Genomic DNA, 19,920 nt, shown 5'->3' on the forward strand with positions numbered 1-19,920 from the left:
TAAGCTACTGCAAAATGAAATGCCAAACATTCTTCAAAATATCTTCTGTGTTCTGCAGAAAAAAGGTTTAAAATGACAAGAGGGTGAGTACATTTTCAGGTCAATTATTGCTTTAAATAATTCATAATCACTTGCAATGTTGTTTAATTAAAGAAAAAATGTATCAAGCAGATATTTGACTTGTATTGTAGCCAAACATCAATGCGGAGGTAACACATGCAGTTTCTTCCAATCACATATTAATCTAGAGTACTAATATAGTAGTACAACATACTTCAAAGAGCTCGTTCACTTACCGCGTGAAGTGCATGACTGGCATCTTTTAGCGCTTGTACCGCTTCATCTGTCAGTTTCAAACGGTCTCCAAATCCAGCGTTACATCCACCGTTTATATAACATTCCTCACCAAAATGCAGGGAACTTACAACCACCACTGAACTTCTGTACAACGAAGGGAGCCCATTAATGGGTGTGCTCTTTCTCTCGATCTAGCTGGTTGACGCGTGGGCGTGCTTTTCCAGGAGAATTGCCCAATAAGATTCTAAGAAAAGTTGTTACGTAACTGAATTTCATGTTGGAAAAAAACTTCCCGAAACCAATACAAACATAGTGGGAATGTATGGAGCATAGAAATACAACGTCATACGCAAAGTTTGTTTTTTGACGAGTTTACCATGTTAAGCTAGCACGTTTAACATTGTAGAGAAGTCATAACTCATGAAACTGTTGAACCATGCCTTTAAATATCTAAACTACGATGCCATGTACACACAATCGTGTTCTAGTTTTAAAAATTAAAACTTTGTCAAACTCCTTTTCTTAGTTCAGCTTTAATTCTGGACACTAAGCAAAAATAACTAATGACACATTGTAAGTACACTTTGACAATTCAGAGTTTATTTAGTTAAAATACATTCGAAACATCCAGTAAAATTATATTTCAAATATTTACTTCTTTTTTTTTTACAAAAGTTATCACAAACTGTACACATCATAACACAGAGAATAGCTATTTTGTTGTCAGGTGCAAGTATGACAAAAAGACTGAGAAGCGTTTTTATCAATTGCTCAACAAGTAATCTCAGGATGTTGAGTGCTAATCAAAACAAGTTTACAATTGTAGAAGCCATCACACAATTGTGTATAAAGTTATTCAAGATCACAAGGTCATAGTTCAAATCACCACCAAACGATCCATAGAAATGCACTTTAACAAGATACCATTTTTAAATTGTCAAATATATACACACGCTGGCAATGGTCATTTTTAACGCAATAAAAAAACAAGAATTCTCAGGAATAATAGAGGTCTGCATTTTTAAATGCTATTGGAAAAATCTAGGTACTGGTATCAGCGTGCTACAATTTTTTATTTTGTTTTTATTCTACTTCTCTGAGCGAGCGCTGGGGTAGAAGCACTGTCTAAATGTGCAAATCAAAGTTAACAGTACACAGCCTTTTGTGTAATTGCCATGTTTGATCACATTATTACTTATGGACACCCCACCGTAAACCCCACTCTCCCCAGTCGTAAGGGGTCCAGCATCAAAATGTTAGGTGTGCAATTATCAATATTCAATTATCATCCAACAAAGTTATTTGCATACTGACTAAAAAGACTACAAATGAATGTTTCATGAATTGTTTTGGATGTTTAGTGCTTTGACAGTGCATCTCATTGCGAAGTTCTTTACATGAAAGAAACATCCTCAATCGCATTAATTGCTTTTGACATTATTGATCTGTTTAAATGTCAACAGTGATTAACTTATTTATACAGATCTGCATATAACATAACAACATTTGCATGAAAGAATTTATAGCACCTTAACTGAATTACAAGATAATTTCAAACTATATTTGTTCAACACAATGCTGTTTTGCTTACGAGAGTTTTAGAAGTCGTTGTAAGGAAATATTGTTTGTTACATTTTATACTGCCTATAAGCACTTAAAATTGAATCATATATCAAAAATATTATGGCAGGAGAAAGGGAGATGGAGATGGAGATGAGAGATACAGATTGATATGAGGATTTATGCTTGGGAAGAATTTCATTTATTTGACCATTAAACCGTCACATGAATTGATACATATTAATATCCAGAATAGTATATAAGGAGAATAATTTTCACAATGTTTTTCTGTCTAAACAACAACAAGCTACATCTGGCTACTGTGTAAATCCCATCTGACCATTACTTTGAAAACTTCAATTAGTTTTTAGTTGAACTTCGTAGACATTCATTGCCACCATTTATCCAAATAAAATTCTTCAGTTTTAATTTTTTTTATTTTACGGCTGAAATGTTAATGAAGTGCATCCTAAAGTCCATCAGGGATTATTCTTAATTCGAGGTACAGACATGATCTTTGAGACATTCAAATACAATCATGATCAAAATCATGCTATTTGTGCAACAATTAGAATAAGTAAATGTCAAAAAATGTATAGGAAAGAATGGATCTCGAATTATTATTTTTTTCTTCCTTTTATATTGTGACTAAAGACAACATTGTTGTATGGATTAATAAATGTTTTAAACTTTGAACAAACAAAGCTATTTTAATTAATATAACTTAAAGTACCCCCACAGAGAATATTGAATAATAAATAAATTAAGATTTATCCAAACTCTCTCTCTCTGTCCTGCTATATGAATTTTAAACTTGAAATGTGCTCTTTGTTGTCTTTGTACATGAAAATCAATATGCTACTATTTTGAAATATTCTTATGTAAATAAATATTGATAAAATGGTAACATGACTGATCACTATTTGGTTACATAATCGTGTGATGAAAGATTTTCATTTTTACATGGAGTTTTTGAAAAGGCTTTTCCTTCCATTTGTTTTCTCAAATATTTTAGTCGGAGGTGAACGACACAAACTAACCTGCTCAATAATATAAAACAAGTACTGTCATTTGATATGTCAGTTAAATGAAATGACACTATTATGCTGTCAAACAGAGGAGGCTTCACTGTTTAACCTCATCATTTCACTGTCAGCTCCAAAGTGACCTGTAAACTATCACTTTAGAAGCATAAAAACTCAGCACCAGTTAAAATAAAGCAAGCGGAACTGAGATTCGGATAATCGGTATAGTGTCTGTAGCGGGGATACCAGTACTGTATAGTTCACGGTCAAATAAAAAACAATCTACAACAAAAAACAAATACTAAACTTAAAACTACCAGATTTGTTTTGCAATTAGGACTGTAACTTCCAGGTTGTTATGGGGTCTGAGGGGGTTTTGGAGATGGACAGGATCCTTGACTCTCAAAACTCGATGCTCTTCCTGGCCACTGATGAGATGGCAAAATATCACATATTAATAAAACACAACATCCTATCGTTTTAAACTTCATTGGATTAGACGAATAACAGTCAGTCCAAAACATAACATTAGGGTAAAATCTACACAATGCTGTAACATGAAGTTTATCTTTGCATTTTACCATTTACTAAGTTTTACGATTACTATCATTACATTTTTTTATACTATTTTCTTTCTTCTATAATTTCAAGTCCCTCACCTCACATAGGGAATGCCAGTGTGTGATTGGCTTGCGTGGATAAGCTAGCATCTCGTTCCAGTGGTTCCTCCCAAGACCCTCCGCATCTGGCCCTGCCCTGCACACCCCTATGACTTCATTGTGTCCAACTCTGAAAGAAAAACATAATAGACTGGAAGTTTTTTTGATAAAGTTGCTTGTGAATATCTGTACAGTAATATTAGTCAAGTGCGCTATTAATATAACCAGTGTTGTCCGTCATGTCAGTTTATCATAAACATTCTTCTGAATGTCTAGAAACGGTATTTGGTCATTGTGTAAGCACTGACCTGTCATAATCCATCACCATGATTGACAGGCTGACCTGCTCCACATTCTCAGGTGGGATGTCGAAAATGATGGCTTCGTTGTAGACAGGGTTGAGTGTGTTCCTTTTGATGGTCGTTTTTCGCTTTTTGAGTCTCCGTCCATCACATATGAGTGAGACTTTGACATATGGATCTATGGAAAGAAAAATATAAAGCAAATATAAAGAGATTCAAACCTTTTGTTTATTCTGTATATTAATCGAATGCATCTTATTTTTTCTCTTTAGCTGTTTTTACACACACCAGAGTAGCCAGTTATGTCCATGGCTTTTAAATTGCGACATTTGATGACGGTGAGGGTCATGCGTCCAGCCGTGGGAAGATAGCAAAGGGAATACATAATTTCACCCAGATCCACACTCTCCTAATAGAAAGAAAAGAAAGAGTCAGTATTTAAATAGACATTTGATTAGCCAACAGGGAAAACATTAACAAGAATACCCATCTGTACTGCAAATCAAGTTATTGCTTTATTACAAACTATTGATGACACGATGAAGCGAAAAGGAATGCACTTAAGCGGACCCTTGATGTGACTCCAAACAAAACCTTTATTGAATGACACTCCAAATAGATTTTTATTTACCTCACCGACGACAACATATTGCATGTATGTTTGCTCACCAAATATATATATAAAGCCGCCTCCTATATTAGATCCACAGAGCAGATTATGTCTTTATTTTTCTTCTCCAAACCTTTTTCAAGAACTCTAATGCAATGACTATTTGTATGGCAGTGGAGCGTTTGGTTTGGGTGGTTGATTCTAGCAATGATCAAATAAGTCGGTTTGAAACGAGACGAATTCCTGACCTTTATTAGTTTTGCATAAGCTGTAAAGTTTATTCTAAAAGCCCAGTGTATATATTGAGATTCACAGCCTCTTACTTTGAAAGATTAATAGATGTTTTACTTCAAAAGAAAGCTAAGGATAGTGATTAATATGTCCAGATTCAAAACATGTTGCATAACAGACAAAGTTTTTTTTACATAAACTCTAAAAAAGAAAGCATCTTACAAATAGTTGTGTTATAAATAGTTGAAGTTATGCCCCTATGCGCATTGACGTCATCGCCCTCCGTCACATCCCATCAAGTCCTGACTGCTCGTTATCAACACCACAAGTGGCAAATACAGAGAGCTGCGGGCAGGTTCAGGAGTCATGTCTCCTAGCTGCGTTAGTGTCTGACTGAAATAATTTATGAATCTTTTTGGGGCAATAATACCCTTCCTGTTTTGACTCTTCAACCCCCCACTCCTATAGTGGACATTCAGCAAAGCATGAGAACCAAATTAGACCTTCAGACGTCAAGTAAAGTAAAATAGAGGGTTTCATTGCGCAGTCGGAAGCGCAACGGAGCAAGGCTGCAATCTGACTATTTTGGGCAATGCGAGTTGCTAGCCTCTTCCCACAGTCAGTGGTCTAAGAGCAGCTTGCCTGGTTCTGCTTAGTGAGTCGATTTGGTTCCTTCGGGGTTGTAGTAATAAGTCGCTTTCACACATTTTCCGAAACATTTTCCATTTTGAGTTCATGTGTGAAGAGGTGATTATTTACATCATGGAAAGAATTGCTGTCAAATTGTACAGTGGCTGAAACGATGGATGTTGAGCTTTTCTCCATCCCAGCGGATGAATTAGGATACATTTTTCAACACATTTTTAGCAGATGACACCACAGTTTTGGTGCTGCTGTGTAAATGGGAGCAATGCCATAAGAGAAGTGGTTTAATTTACTTTAATTTCAAAGGTGAAAAGGGGTCAAAATTCCTCCACAACCTAACAAATCAATACTTTTGTATAGTAGCTACAAGGTAATGCAATAATCAGTGAAGAGAATCAGAAGGAAATAAACATCAAAATATTGACAAAAGAGAAATAAAAACAATAGCATTACAACATAACATCAGACAAACATAACTGGAACAAAAATGCATGTCCCCATCAGCTACAACAACAAAATGATTAAATATGCTGAAAACAAAACAATCAGGAAATTAATGAGCCCGTAAGAGGCCGATGTGTCAAACAAGTGGAAAGAGAAGATTACATTTCCCAAACAGGAGTGAGTCACGCTGATATCCGAAGTCTCTGGCGAACTGAATAACATGTTTTCACCACTCACTTTGCCTTTGTAGCAGGAAGGGACGTCATTGTACTGTGAGTCACTATGGGGTGGCAAGATGCCTTTTACCTTTTCATGTTAAAGTAGTAGTATATCTGGTCTCTAGGTATTCATAGATGACAAAGGTCAAACATGTGTGCCTATATTTTACATTAGCGACGTGCTTTTTAAAGCAACTTATGGTGGATTTCAAGTATACATTAAAAGTGTGTCCACTCGGAACGTACCCCTTGACGACTAATGCCTCCATAATGGGACAATCAAACCCAAAGTCTCTTTTTGCGTGTTTGGAAAGAGTTGGTTTATTTGTCCTGGTTTAAATGTAAATGTATTTGTCCCTACGAATCCATCAGAAACAATGACTCAATGACTGTGGCTGTTACATAAGCTGTGATATATTAGCTGAGGCGTAATTTTTTTGAGTGGGCTACATTATCATGAGGGCCAATCTGTCTTAGTGGCTAAAAAAACATTAACAGGAAGGAAATTAGGTTTCTTTCTTGTAGTTTTGAAATGGGCTACCGGTGACATTTCCTATTGTGCTTTGATGGCAGTGGGACGGTACGAGTCCAGTTTCAAACCTGTTAGATTAGTCATGGCTGTTGTTTGAAGGCTCTGGCTTGATAATCGTGCTTCCTGTGGCTTTGGAAACTGGCAATTGGATGTATTTTTGGAAGGGGCACGTGGGTGCCCTGAGAGGGTGAATCAGTTTGGAAATGAGCCCTTCTTCACACCTGGCAAGGGCTTTACATAACGGATCAATCTATTCGTTAATGAAAACCTGTGAAAGGTTCAACACACATTCAGTCAATTTTCAGTATTCCTTCAAGAAGCTAAATTTAGTTGAAACTTGAGTGCCTTACTGTTGTTTATGAGAATACAGCGCAGTCCTTGTATTTGTGTTTAAGTTTCAATCACTTAAATATTGGTTGATTTAATTTGTTTTCATATCAGTTTATGGCTGTCAAACAATAAAATTATATATTGTGAGAGTTTTTGCGTTGTGATGTCCATATAGCCCTATTGGTTTATATTTTTTGGGGGGGGTTTAAGTCCTCTCTGAGTGTTTAGCTTAATTAAATTGTCTTAGTATATGTTTATGGTAATTTAGGTAATTTTTAAATTAAAATTTTTATTAATTTACACACAGAAGATTAAGTTAAACTATTAATGCTGTAATATTATGAGCTAAATATTGATGTTTTAAAAAATGTATCTTTTATTTGAATTTCAGTAAGATTTTGATAAATGTTTTTTAAAATATTGTGATAATATTATCTCATCCCTATATCTATTAAACTGTCAGATGACTGTATCGCTACACTCCTTATAAGGTAATTAAAAAAATTTGTTAGTCAATTTGAAAATTAGTAAATGTATTTGTTTATAATGTGATGTTTTCTTAAGCATAATTCTGGTGTCAATGTATTGTGGACGGTTAAAAAATAACCTATTAAAACGTATATATTTCAACCAATTTGATTTACTTTAGTTACAATTGCCTTAGGTAATGAATTTTAAAAAATCCAGTTCTATTTCGTATTTTAATATAATTTAATTTAAAATCATTCATAAACTCAATTTAATTTTACAAAAAAAGACAAATTTAAAGTTACATTTTTTTTATTACAGTTTATTTACTATTATTTTGAAAATGATGATCAGAATTGTACTCCGACGAGAGCACATATGCCAAAGAGCGCACGCTGTACTTACTATAGTAGCGACCAGGATGTCCTTCCAAACCACAGCTTCCCGTGACAGGTCAGACAGCTCAAACAGGTTATCAACCACCACCTCACCGATCATGTCATGACTTGTAAAGCGGTCAAAGTCGTAGACGCTGAAGTGCAACTTGCGATTGCACAGCTCGCTGTACTCCACAGGGAAGTGAAACGCCTCATCAAACGTTGGGTTGAGCGTCTTGCGGTGCACCCTCGTCTGAAACTTCTTCTTGCGTTCAGGGAGCAGGTAGATCTTTACATAGGGGTCAGAGGTGCCTGTGAAGTCCTTAGCGGGCAGTTCCAGGGCCTTGAGAATGCGAACCACGAGAGCTTGCTCCTCATAATCGTAGCTGAGAGCAAAGCTTAGCTTTCCACACGTTTCCACAGGTTCCTTGGCACCCTCTTCGGAGTCCACAGATTTCTGCTTGTAAAGCTCGGGTTTGATACGGCCAATGCTGACTGTAGAAGACTGACGCACGGGTAGAGTGTCCATGGTGAAGTCCACGCTGGTCACATTCATCTGCCGTGGCAGGTGACGGCGGAAAGAATTGTGCCTGTGGAGGAATGAAGGACATGACGTTTTACTTTTTTTACTTTTACAAAATTGCCTTTTTATGGATGTGTCTCTTTTTCAACTCGTTGCTTCATTTTTTTTACAATATTTTATTACAAAGGTGAATCACAAAAGCCCTGTATCTTTATGCTATGTAACCTGTTCCAAACTGTTCCTTGCCATGACTCCTATTCTATGAGGAAGCCATACTTTTGTACTTGTCCTTGGTGTTTCCTAGCAACTGGCACCATTAGAGGGATGACAACAAACATATGACAATGACAGAATGTTTTTAAAACATAGAATACTTTATGTAACAGACTCATAAAAAATTGAAAAAATGATTTTGTTAACCACATAATTAGATTTTACTTGATTAAGTTGGTTTTCGGTTTTCTAGCTCATCTTTTGTCCAACTCTGTTCTGTCACATCTTGCCCTACAATTTGCAAAAACATCCTAGCACAATGATATAAACTGGAGAGAAAGAAAGGAATTAAATGCGTTCTTCAGAGGTTTTGAAGAAAAGTTGTATCCATTGGGTTTGACGGCCATGTTTCTCTGATACCTTGCTTGATTTCAGAACATTTTTGTTTTTTAGGGCAAACATTAACTTTAGTAAACAGTTTCAGAATCTATAAGGGTCCCTCCTTCACCTAAAAACTAAAAACAAATCTCCAAGATATTGTTTTAACAGGAGGAAATTTATTTTTTAACTGAGGAATATTGAAACACTTATGCAAATGCATTTTAAGTAGGAAATAGTCAAAAGTGCCCCAGAACTGCTTGTTTTCCCAACATTTTTTTTTGTGTTCAACAGAACAACTATGGTTGTCAATGGGGTCCAAGAACTGTTTGGTTACAAACATTATTCCAAATATCTTCATGTTTTCATCAAAACTGAAATTGATACAGATTTGGAGAGTGAGTAAATGAAGATATAATGTTCATTTTTGCGTGAATTGTTCCTTTAATAGCTTAGTAAAAGCGTAATTTTCTTGGAATAGGTGTCCCATTTTCACCTGACATACTGACCAATTCGTTTGAATATATAAAACATAAGAATCTCGGAAGATTAAATCAATAAAGTTTAAAGAGTACATTAAAGAAATGACTGAAAAGAAAAATAAATAATAAAAAAGCAGGTCAAGTACACTCAAACTGTTTCAGGCTGACAGCTTAGTCTGTCCTTTTTGAGGGCATCTCATCTGTTACGCTACGCGATTAGAATAGTTTCTAATGGCAATTCTGTGGCTAGTCAATAATGGATTTCACATGATATCGAGGAAAGCACGTCAGCCCTATCGCATGGCAACACTAATTACAACCCTGTTTTCTCTAAACACGGTGCCACGCAAAGCAAAGAGAAGAAGAGTTGATTGTTTAATTGCTGGGGTTGTGTCATACTGTTGCCGTGGCGACGCAACTATAGCTCTGATTGGTGAGCTGAGGTGATTAATGGGTGTATGCAGGAACCAGGACTCATGCCATCACGGTGTCAACCGGAGGTGAACTGGTAAAAATAAGAGTTGCAATGCACAGCTTGTATAGAATATAAAATAATTAAATGCAACAACATATTTGATATCTCCCGTTTTGAATTAATTAGGATCTGTAATGCTAAAATTTACATTTTATATTGATTGCAAACGGAATATAAATTTACACACCTTTAGATTATTTGTCACACAGAAATTCTATCACATCTGTGAATTAAGATTTCTGTCCATATGCATTTTTTATTGTTGAAAACGCTTTCCAATCTTCATGCATTGTTAAAGAGTAAGTAACATTAGATCATGAAAATTACATTTCATGCAGTGTGTTTGAAAGTAAGCAGTCTGTCAAGTTGTAAGTCAGAAGGTAAATGAATAACAAAGTTATTGGCTTGTAAAAAAGGGAGTCGAATCTGAATCACGCAAACGAGACGTGACCTAGTCCTTGTCTCTAACCGCCACGTTTCTACGTCACTAGAAATAGTCCACGCCTACGTTTTGCTTGGACTGACGCGAAAGCTTCCCTCTCCCCCCTCCCCGAAACACCGTCGCTCGTTTGTGATGTGTAGAAACTGTGTTCTACGTTGTGAAACAAAGTCTGTCTTATTTAACCAAAGGAAAAACTTTGTAACAATTCCTTTTGCAGACGACACCAAAGGAGTACAACCCCAGGGTTTTACTGCGCGCACATCATTTCACTGAAGATTGTTTCAATAATCTTGGCGCGTTCACTGCAGGATATGTTAAACGGCTATCCTTGAAAGAGGGGGAAAAATCTACTTTATTTGGAACTGTTAGCTCCACAGAATCACAACACTGTATGCTGTGACAACTTGTCAAAGTATAATACTGTTACTAGAGAAGTGTAAATGTGCTATTTGCAGCTATATGATATATATTTTTAAAACAACGACTTTCTATAATGCTCTATGTAACAACACACAGTAAAGACGAAATAAATTTATTAATAACGTATTTAAATTAAAAATTATAGTTTATTTCAACGATGAGCCAAAGCACAACATGCATGTTGTCACTCTGTAAGTTTTGATGACAAGAATTGTCACTTGCCACTGAGAAACATTGTGCTCCAGTTTCTTGTTGAACAGCGTCTTCGGATGTTTCTTCATCAGACTCGGCCTCAAACTGCCATCTATACACTGTATATAATATCCAACCACCTGTAAACCGTAATCCAGTAATGACGACATGATGAACGCATTTGACGAATCATAACAGACTACACCATCTGACACCATCCGGATTAGACGGATGAATCGCGGAACGATTTAATTTGAGAGTCAGTCAAGAAGTAAGGTCAGAATAACTGCCTATTACGACATGTGTGTTTTTACACCTTGTATGTACATAAACTTGGACACTCCATAAACCAAAGTAGGACCTTAAAAATCCAATTATAAATAATTTTCTATAGTAGCTGTGCATTAGCATGGATAACCGGAGTCTTATTTTTATTTGGAAGGACAAACATGGATCCCACGTAAAATGAAAAATGAGATACTCTGTCATTCTAAGGCAACACTGTATCACAAATCATTTTGTATGCATTTATCATTCAGTAGATGCAGTCCTTCATACAACCTCACAATTGCACCATTATGCATGCATGTGTTGGAGTTATTTTCTCAAATGGTGGTAATGAAATGATTAACCTTCTTCTGTGGTGTCACTATGTTCACTCGAGCATCAAAGTGTAGATCTTCAGAGCCATAAATGGAAGTTATGTAATTGATTTAATGTACAATAATGACGTGTTCTATATCACCTGGAGGAAGACGTAGGTTCAGTTGTCTGGCGTTGGATTTTGGCCTGCTTGCTCAGCTGGTCACGCAGAGCCTGCTGAACCTCTGCTGGGATGTCCGGCGATGTCTGGCTGATCTTCATGGCCGCCTCCAGGAGTTTAACAGAGCTGCGGCCATTAACCTTTACCTCTGGCACCTTTCTCTTCTCCTCATCCTCTAGATGGTTTTGCGACGGCTGTCTTCCCATGAATATGGCAGTCTTGGTTTCAGGATAAGGAGAAATGGATTGAGACACCTGAAGTGGGGCTGGGGGAGCCTCAGTTTGAACCCCCTGAGGGCAGTTGTCAGCATTGGTTGAGAAAGCCTTGCTTCTCCAAATGGGCCAGCACAGCTTCCAAAAGACAAAGAGAGAGACTACCAAAAGGGCGAGGCCACAGAAACCTACGACCACAGCTAGGAGACTTACAGAGATGTCTACAGGCAACAAGAGGAGGAGAGAGTAAAGAAGGGTCGGGGGAAGTATATGAGGATTTAGAAAAGACAGACGAGCGTGCGTTGATGGCAGATCGTAAAGAACAGAGCGGAGGAAAAAGAGACAGTTGGAGATAAATGAAGACCAGACATAGAGGATTCAACAGCAATAAATGATTCATGCCAGACAAACAGGAGGAAGAGGGAGAGAGAAAAGGAAAAGAAAGAGAGGGCAAGGTATAAGAAAAAAGAAGACTGGAGTGTGCTTGTTTAGTAAAGCAAAGATCGGAGTAATTTTGTTCCCCTGACAGTGGCCAGTTCTTTAGGGGATCAACATTATTGAAACATTTTTTAAATTCAAGCAGACACCCAACATGTGCTTAAGCTTTGGATTCAAACATGTTTGCACATAATGTACAGTAGGTCTAAATAATTTAATATTTTTATTTATAAGCAATACAAAATGATAGTTAATGCACGTCTATGCAAAAGTTTAACTAAAATGTGCAATAAGTGAAGACGTCTAAATTAAATATACATAACTGAATCAACCAAAATACAGCAAATTGAAATGTACCAAAAACATTATTTTGGGGATTAGATCAGGTACACATAGCTTTTGAATGAACGTTCCACTTGTTTCTACAATGTAAAAGCATATACATAAGCTATAAAGCAGAATACGTTTATGCATGTATGCATTTAATATTATTAAACCATGCTTTGGCGTAATGTATAGAATAAAATATTCACTTTTCCTTTAAATGCGCGCGACATACGAAATGTGGCGTATCCACATCTACATAACGTTCGAACAAGAAGATTAATTAAGCGATTTAAGTTATTAATGTTATTAAAGGGGAACGAACAGCTGTTTCAACCTGTTGCGCACTAGTTCGCTACAGGTGGAGCCGTCTGTTCGTTTGCTAACGTTAGACAATGTTATACAAGTTACAAACATTTTGTGTTCATGCTCAGTTTTCGCACTTTCAGTACTTCGCTTATTCTGATTTTTTAAGTTACTCATTAACCTTTTAAAACCAAAGTTCGAGGAAAAGGAAACCAGATGTGGGCAAATGATGAATAACTTCGTTTAACTTAAATTTACCTGAACTTCCTTTACCTGGTATGTTGCTCTCCAGAGGAAATATATCCGCGCATTTCTCCCGGTCGACGTGCCCGGCGAGACACAGCTCCGTCACTATTTGGAGAGCCCTTTGGCACAGGCTGATGCCGTCCTCTGTGCGGGCATTCATGTCTTTCCTGTTAATCCATTGTATGTTGGACGATCCGTGAGGACGAGGGTTCATTGAGGCACCATGTGAGCTGCTGAGTGCAGCTAAAGCGTATGGGAATGGAGAGAGAGTGATGCGATCAAGTCCATATCTTTTGCGCAAAGGCGCACGGGAGTCTGGTGCTGGATACTTTGGCGCGGTGGAAGCTTGTAGGGACATTTCGACACTGCCCAATAGGAGACATGCAATGTCTCGAGAGGGAGGATCATAACCAGAAGGCAAATTTGTACTTGTCAAAAAGCTCTTCCAATGGAACTCGTACAGTATTGTGCTTTATGATAATACAATTGATCTATATAGATATACATGCATATTAAAAACATTGGAACAATGTAATTTTCATATCTTTCAAACTACAAGTGCAGCAAATACAAAAATGTATGTTTGTAATTGCTAAGGCGGTTGTGTGTTGGCAAGAGTAAAGTAAATAGTGTATTGACAGTTTGTTTGTAATGTAAGCTTTCCATATCTGTATAAACATTCTACTTTTAAAGCTTTTTGGTGAAGTTTAGTAAATTTTTTCTTCAACACTTGAACAAGATATACACAAATGGTTTTGCTACATAGTAAATTATGTTCCAAATGCAATTTAGTCAGTTAAATTGTTAAAACATTTTATTTCATTGACACAAGGAGAACCGACCGCCTGTCTGGTGAATTAGAGTACACCGTGTACTTGGCTCAGCGCTGCTCATAGAGTCTGAGAATCTCCTTGACAACCAAACGTGAACTGGGGAGCAGTTGAGGCATCATCCTCATGCAGACCCATGTGTGCGCGGATTTACCCTGTGAAACCACGGGATTTACTGAATATACCTATCTCTCTTGCAAAACAGGTGTGCATAGCTTTGCCCAAACTATGCAGTCAGACCCAAAATAAGGAACAAAGGTTTCATATAATATCCAGTATTGTAAGCTTCTCTGCATACTGAAGTACTTATAATAATTTGAAATTTGTGGTACTTCCACATTAACATTTAATACCGCTTTTATCCAAAGCAACTTACAAAATAGGGGTAAACAATAGAAGCAATTTGTGCAACAAAAGCACAATAATACATAGGTGCAGTAAAACTGGTCTCAGTTAGCCTTTCACAGTATACGAAGCTAAGATTTTTTTTGGGGGGGATAGGAAAGTAGAGAAGTTGAAGACCGTACTAATGGGTCAGATGTTGACGGAAGAGATGTGTTTTTAGCAAATTCTTAGACAACTTCAGAATCCACTGATCTTGTGGCACAAGGGAGATCGTTCCAGAGTCATGGAACACCTCCAGAGAAAGTGCGCAGGGATCGGGCAGGTAGAGAACTCTGAATTAGCTAGTGAAGATATGGGGTGCCAAAACAGCAGACTTACACGACTCCTTTAATATCAGCAATTGCAGTTCAGTTTTGTTCAACCAGACTAAACGAGTAGTGCTTTTGCGGTATAGTATTCTTGAGTCTTGTTTTTGTTGTTAGGATGTGCGCCAAATGCTTTCATGTTGTTCATGAAAATCTGGTGCTACTAAAATTTGTCCGCGTTTCTAGAATTATGAGTGCTGAGACTGTCTCTTTCCAGGAAGGATCACTGTGTAAAAAGATTTACAAAGCCATTAAAAACTACTTAATCTCACGCTTAATACACATGCTATTGGTATGTGAAGTTTTTTAGTGTGCAAGCATTAGGAGCTATCCGTGGTGCTGAAATGTAATTATAATCGGCTGTACTTGCTGCCGAGTGCTGCTCTTATGTTGGATAAAGTTAAAATGCAATAAATATAATGCTTGCTTTACCAAATTGCATTCAACAATACTTATTTGTGTAAGTCACCAATGACATGGATATTAAAATAAAACCTGTGAAATAGGACAACCTCGGTTCATAAAACGTGTTATTTTTTAGCTTTAGATAACTGGGACACATATGTAAAAACAAATGGCCATCGTTATTGCAACTACCTTACATTATGGTCACATGTACATACTGAACATTGTCAAATATGATAGGTCAAACGCTATATTTGTACAGCATCTCCCAGTGTGTGGTAATTCTAGCAAACCAATTATAATCCAAGAATCAGTTATGATAAGTGTTGTCAAGGAGCATTGTGATGCAGGGGTTTGCATGGCATACCATTAAGTACAGAAGCTCCCATGGCTCACATCACTAAAAACCTCTATTACAGCAGCAGGAAGATTCTATGCAGAAATCCAAATTACGCCTCTAAATTGCTCAAAGAACATATCACTCTCACACCATGAAGGAAGTAGACGTTATCATAAGATTTTGTTTTCTTGACATTGTGAGCTATCTGGAAGATTAAGCTAAATCTAAACAGCGTGCAAGGACTTGTTCTTGAACGTTAGAACGCTCCAGGGAATTGCATAGAATAATTCCTAGATTTATGACAGCATATCTTTACATTCGACTGTTTGTTATTTGCTTTATCCTTAAGTTCTGTCCAGACATTATATTCGCGTTTGAACTACAGGCTCTCTTGTATAGTCATACTTCGTAATTGTGGTTTTATTTAAATAAATTGTTTCATCAAAAAACTAAGATATTTTCTCACACGCAATTCACGTGAAAATGAGAAATGGTGTACGTGTTCCGACAACGTACATCCAATATTAAACGGACAAAATATATATAGCAGATGCATTTGAGATCATATGACTCATGATAAAAATGATGTCTTCATTTACTCACGCTCAAGTTGTCCAAATCTGTATACATTTCTTTGTTCTGATGGACACAGAGGAAGATGTTTGGGAGAATGCTTGTAACCAAACAGTTCTTGGCCACAATTTGTTCTGTTGAACGCAAAGATATTTTGAAGATTGTAGGAAAGCAAACAGTTCTGGGGCACATTAAATATCATTGTAATTTTTCCTTCTGTGCTAGTCAATGGTGGGTAAGATAATTTTTATGTTGGACTGAACTGTCCCTTTAAAGGTCACATTGTTCAAGCCCATACTGTATATGTGGAGGAAATTTTATATCAGTTAATATTTTTTGTTTTTGCTTTAAAAGCAATGCAAGCTTTTACAAAGTCAAACATAACTACTTGTTTCTCCTACCATTGATGGACCAGTAATTAGAAGCTGTTGTTTTTCTTTAATCACATGCTTAACAGACATTATACTAGGGCCACATGTACTGTATAATTTGCCGTGTCGCCTTTTATTTTAAAGGTTAAACGAATTCTTCAGCTGTGTGACGGTTCAGTGCACAAGAATCCCATTGTAAATTCCATTGCAAATATCCTTGGACAAAATGCAAAAGCTTTTAAAGTAAACCCTATTAAACCAATGAGATCCGAATTAACAAACTAACCGCTGCATTGATAAAAATCTTTAAGACATTTACTCTGTATTCACCTTGATATTAGATCAGATACAATGTAGATATGCTCATGTTTTTCATTCACACAAAGACGCATACACAGATACACAGACGAGCTGAGGTTAGTGAGAGTGTCATACTGTGCTGTTCTGAGTGATTACCTTTGCATGGCTAACCCTCTGAACACCCCCTGGTAATTCATTATACAAAAAAGGTTATTTTTATTTATCGCTCAGTATCGCCTTTGAAAAATATAATAACGCAAGTGTAAAATATACAGTATCTACAGTGTTTCTATGGTTAACATTACAGATTAAAACATAGCTTTGTTTTGACCATTGTGAGACCAAAGAAGTGTTTCATACATCTTTATGAAATCTACATCTCCTGGGGGCTACAGAAAAGGAAGACATATGAGAAGTAAATAACGTATGAACGTTTTATTTTTGCACGCGTTTGTCCAGCACAAAATTGTAATAATTTGCTAATGAAGCAAAGTCAAGTTGTTCTTTTTCATAACATTCAACAATTAAATAAACATGAGAATCTGATCCTGCAATACTTTTGCCCCTGTTTTCCCTGTCAGCCAATCACTGTTGTACTACTGCCAATGTGATAGTACAGACATTACAGAAGCCAAAATCCATACCCTTGTTCCGATAATTGACATAATTGCGTGAATGTACCAATTATTTTGCCATTTGAACAAATACAGAAATATTAGTTCATTAAGAATGTTTCTGCCTCCCTTTTATTGAAAAGAAAAATCAAATAATGGAAAGGCTTGAGAACAAAAATCAATTCTTGCATCCTCTTGTCAGTGCTATCATTTCAAGCATCACCATGGTAACAAATGACATTAAAATGTCAAAATCCATAGCAAATTGGAAGCTGTATACAGTACATGTGGAAGTAACTACAGTATAAATCATTGTACTAGAGCGTTTTATATTTGACAACATGGGAACAATATCTTTATTCAACTTTTTTAATAGTATTTAGGTTGGCAACCTTTGTTTTAACACCCGGGAAATTTGTAAAACCAGTAGATGTGTTGCTGCTCAGTTCAGAGTGTTAAAACAGCTGTGCAACCTTCGCTGTTATGTGGCATGTAATGCAATCAACACTCAGCAAACAAAGGTTTTAATCTGAAATTTAATAAATGAAGACTTCTGAATCTAAATTTCACAATTTATCCCCAGAGCGCATCATGTCACAAGCCCCATAACAAGTGCAAAGCGTGTGTTAATGTACCTAACCCTCTGGACCTCAGCTTGACTCTGAAAAAGACGTTCACCATTCATCAGCCTTGCTCTTTGATTGCCCCGTTACCAAGACAACCCCACCGTCCGTCAATACTGGAGGGGAGTGCCGGTGGAGGTCTTGCCTACTGCCTTTCTGTTTTATAATTAAACTCCAATTAGAACGAGCGTCCGCAACTCATCTTGCACGAACGTCCGTGAGCAACAATCAGAGACAGAGAACTCTCACTACAGGCAGACCGGCCAGTATGTGCGGTTAATGGATGTAGACAAACTCTATATAGAGCATAATAAACGAGCAACAATCACCCAGATTGCAGCTGATAGGATAATTGCAAGCATTTTTAATAAAAAAGGGGAGTCTGGAAATTTGTCATTAGGTGCATTTATCCAAAACACACAGAACTGTAGCAGAGCAGCTGGATTAAAACCAAAAGCTTGAGGGTAACATGGAAACACGAGAATGTGGTTACTCACCAATAAGTTCATACGCTCAAGGGACTAGTGAAGATTAAACTCACCACGGTCCAGGTTGGTCTCTTGAAGGTTTATATCACAAACAGAGGAAAGGGATTGTTGAAAATACATGTTGAATCCAAGTGTATGCATACATTTAGTGGAGACAGCAATGAGAGAGAAACAAACACGCAACAAATGTGTCTACTATAGTAATGTAATTTTGTTATTCTTTATTAAAACCCAGGTTTATGGTCAGCTAAGATTTCATTTCCTTTCAAACCTGCATGACTTACTTTCACAGAAAAAAACATTTTGAAGAATGTTGGTAGCGACGGTACCCATTTACTTAGATTGGCTCGGTGTCCATACAATAGAAATTAATAAATACCGTTGCTGTTCGGTTACCAACATATGTTTTTATTTTAAAAAATGGCTTTTACGGAAGAAAGAAATGAAGGTTTGAAATGATAAGAGTGTGAGTAGATGACAGAATTTGTATTTTTGGGTTAACAATCACATTTAGCAGGCATTGCGGTTTTTGAACACGTTATACTGTAATGACGGAGCATTCTTACAATCTCCAAAGTTTTCAAGGGTTATTACTCTCTCAGCAACAGATTTTTCTCAAGCTAATCAACGTCATCTTGATTGAACAGTACTAATGTTCACTCTGAGCCACCGCATTCACTGATCAAATTGATGGTTTTGCCATATTGCTTGCCGAAACACGATGGTATAGAACATAAAAACATGCCAAGTATCAACTTACAAATGCTTTTTAAATAAATATAACAAATTAAAAAGATGCATTACTGAAACATTCATTTGAAACTAAAGTCAGTAGAATCATTTCAGATTATCCAAAATATTTAATAGAGAGCAACTTTATGAATGACAAATTCTGCAGAAATTTCCAGAGCTTTCTATGCAGATTGTGTGTGGGCCTGGTCACGACTAAGAAATCCATGCCACATAAAACCTTCATTCAGCAATGGTTTATGGGGGTGAAATGCTAGATGATATTTTTAGCCATTTTTATTCCAACCCACTGTTACAACTTGTAAGAGAGTATTCACATTTCCGGCCTGATATAAAGAACCACAGTCAATTACTTTTAACAAATGCTTGCGACTGCAGATCTGTGACATGGTGTGGATGGTGTTTACAGAATTTCAGCGACGTTTAATGGGCACAGCATCTCTACACCTTATGTAATCAGGTACACCAGGTTACGCAAGACATTCTTACATAAGATCACTGGACAGGACGATTGAAAGATTTTTATTGAATGAACAGCCGACAATTCATAAAGCGTCGCAGAATTACCTTTGTTCTACACACGTTGCTTGAAAACACTGACAGACGCTTTTTAAACCACTTCTGTGAATTTAAAATGTGTTCGGGAGAAACCCAACAAGCCTAATTCTGTAATCAAATGATCATAAATGTTTTTCAGAGCAAACAATAGCACATTAAATATTGGCACAAAGATACAAAATGAGCGTTTTAAAACCGCACAAAAGAAAACATTGAAGTCATTAAGATGCAGATGTAGCATTGCTC

At 36.7% G+C, this 19,920-nt stretch overlaps 1 protein-coding gene across 1 annotated transcript; it reads right to left on the reverse strand.

The window, feature by feature from the left end:
* Positions 1 to 875: 875 nt before the first annotated feature.
* Positions 876 to 13,326, reverse strand: syt10 (synaptotagmin X; the record flags this gene model as incomplete). Its single annotated transcript, XM_079454128.1, has 7 exons — positions 876 to 3,310; positions 3,542 to 3,671; positions 3,850 to 4,021; positions 4,132 to 4,252; positions 7,727 to 8,288; positions 11,569 to 12,019; positions 13,125 to 13,326. The coding sequence occupies 7 exons, from the start codon at positions 13,324 to 13,326 to the stop codon at positions 3,239 to 3,241; spliced, it is 1,710 nt and encodes a 569-aa protein (XP_079310254.1). The 3' UTR covers positions 876 to 3,238.
* Between the last annotated feature and the right edge of the window lie 6,594 nt (positions 13,327 to 19,920).

The sequence above is a fragment of the Barbatula barbatula genome (assembly GCF_947034865.1).
Source record: "Barbatula barbatula genome assembly, chromosome: 4".
Classification (NCBI taxonomy): Eukaryota; Metazoa; Chordata; class Actinopteri; order Cypriniformes; family Nemacheilidae; genus Barbatula; species Barbatula barbatula.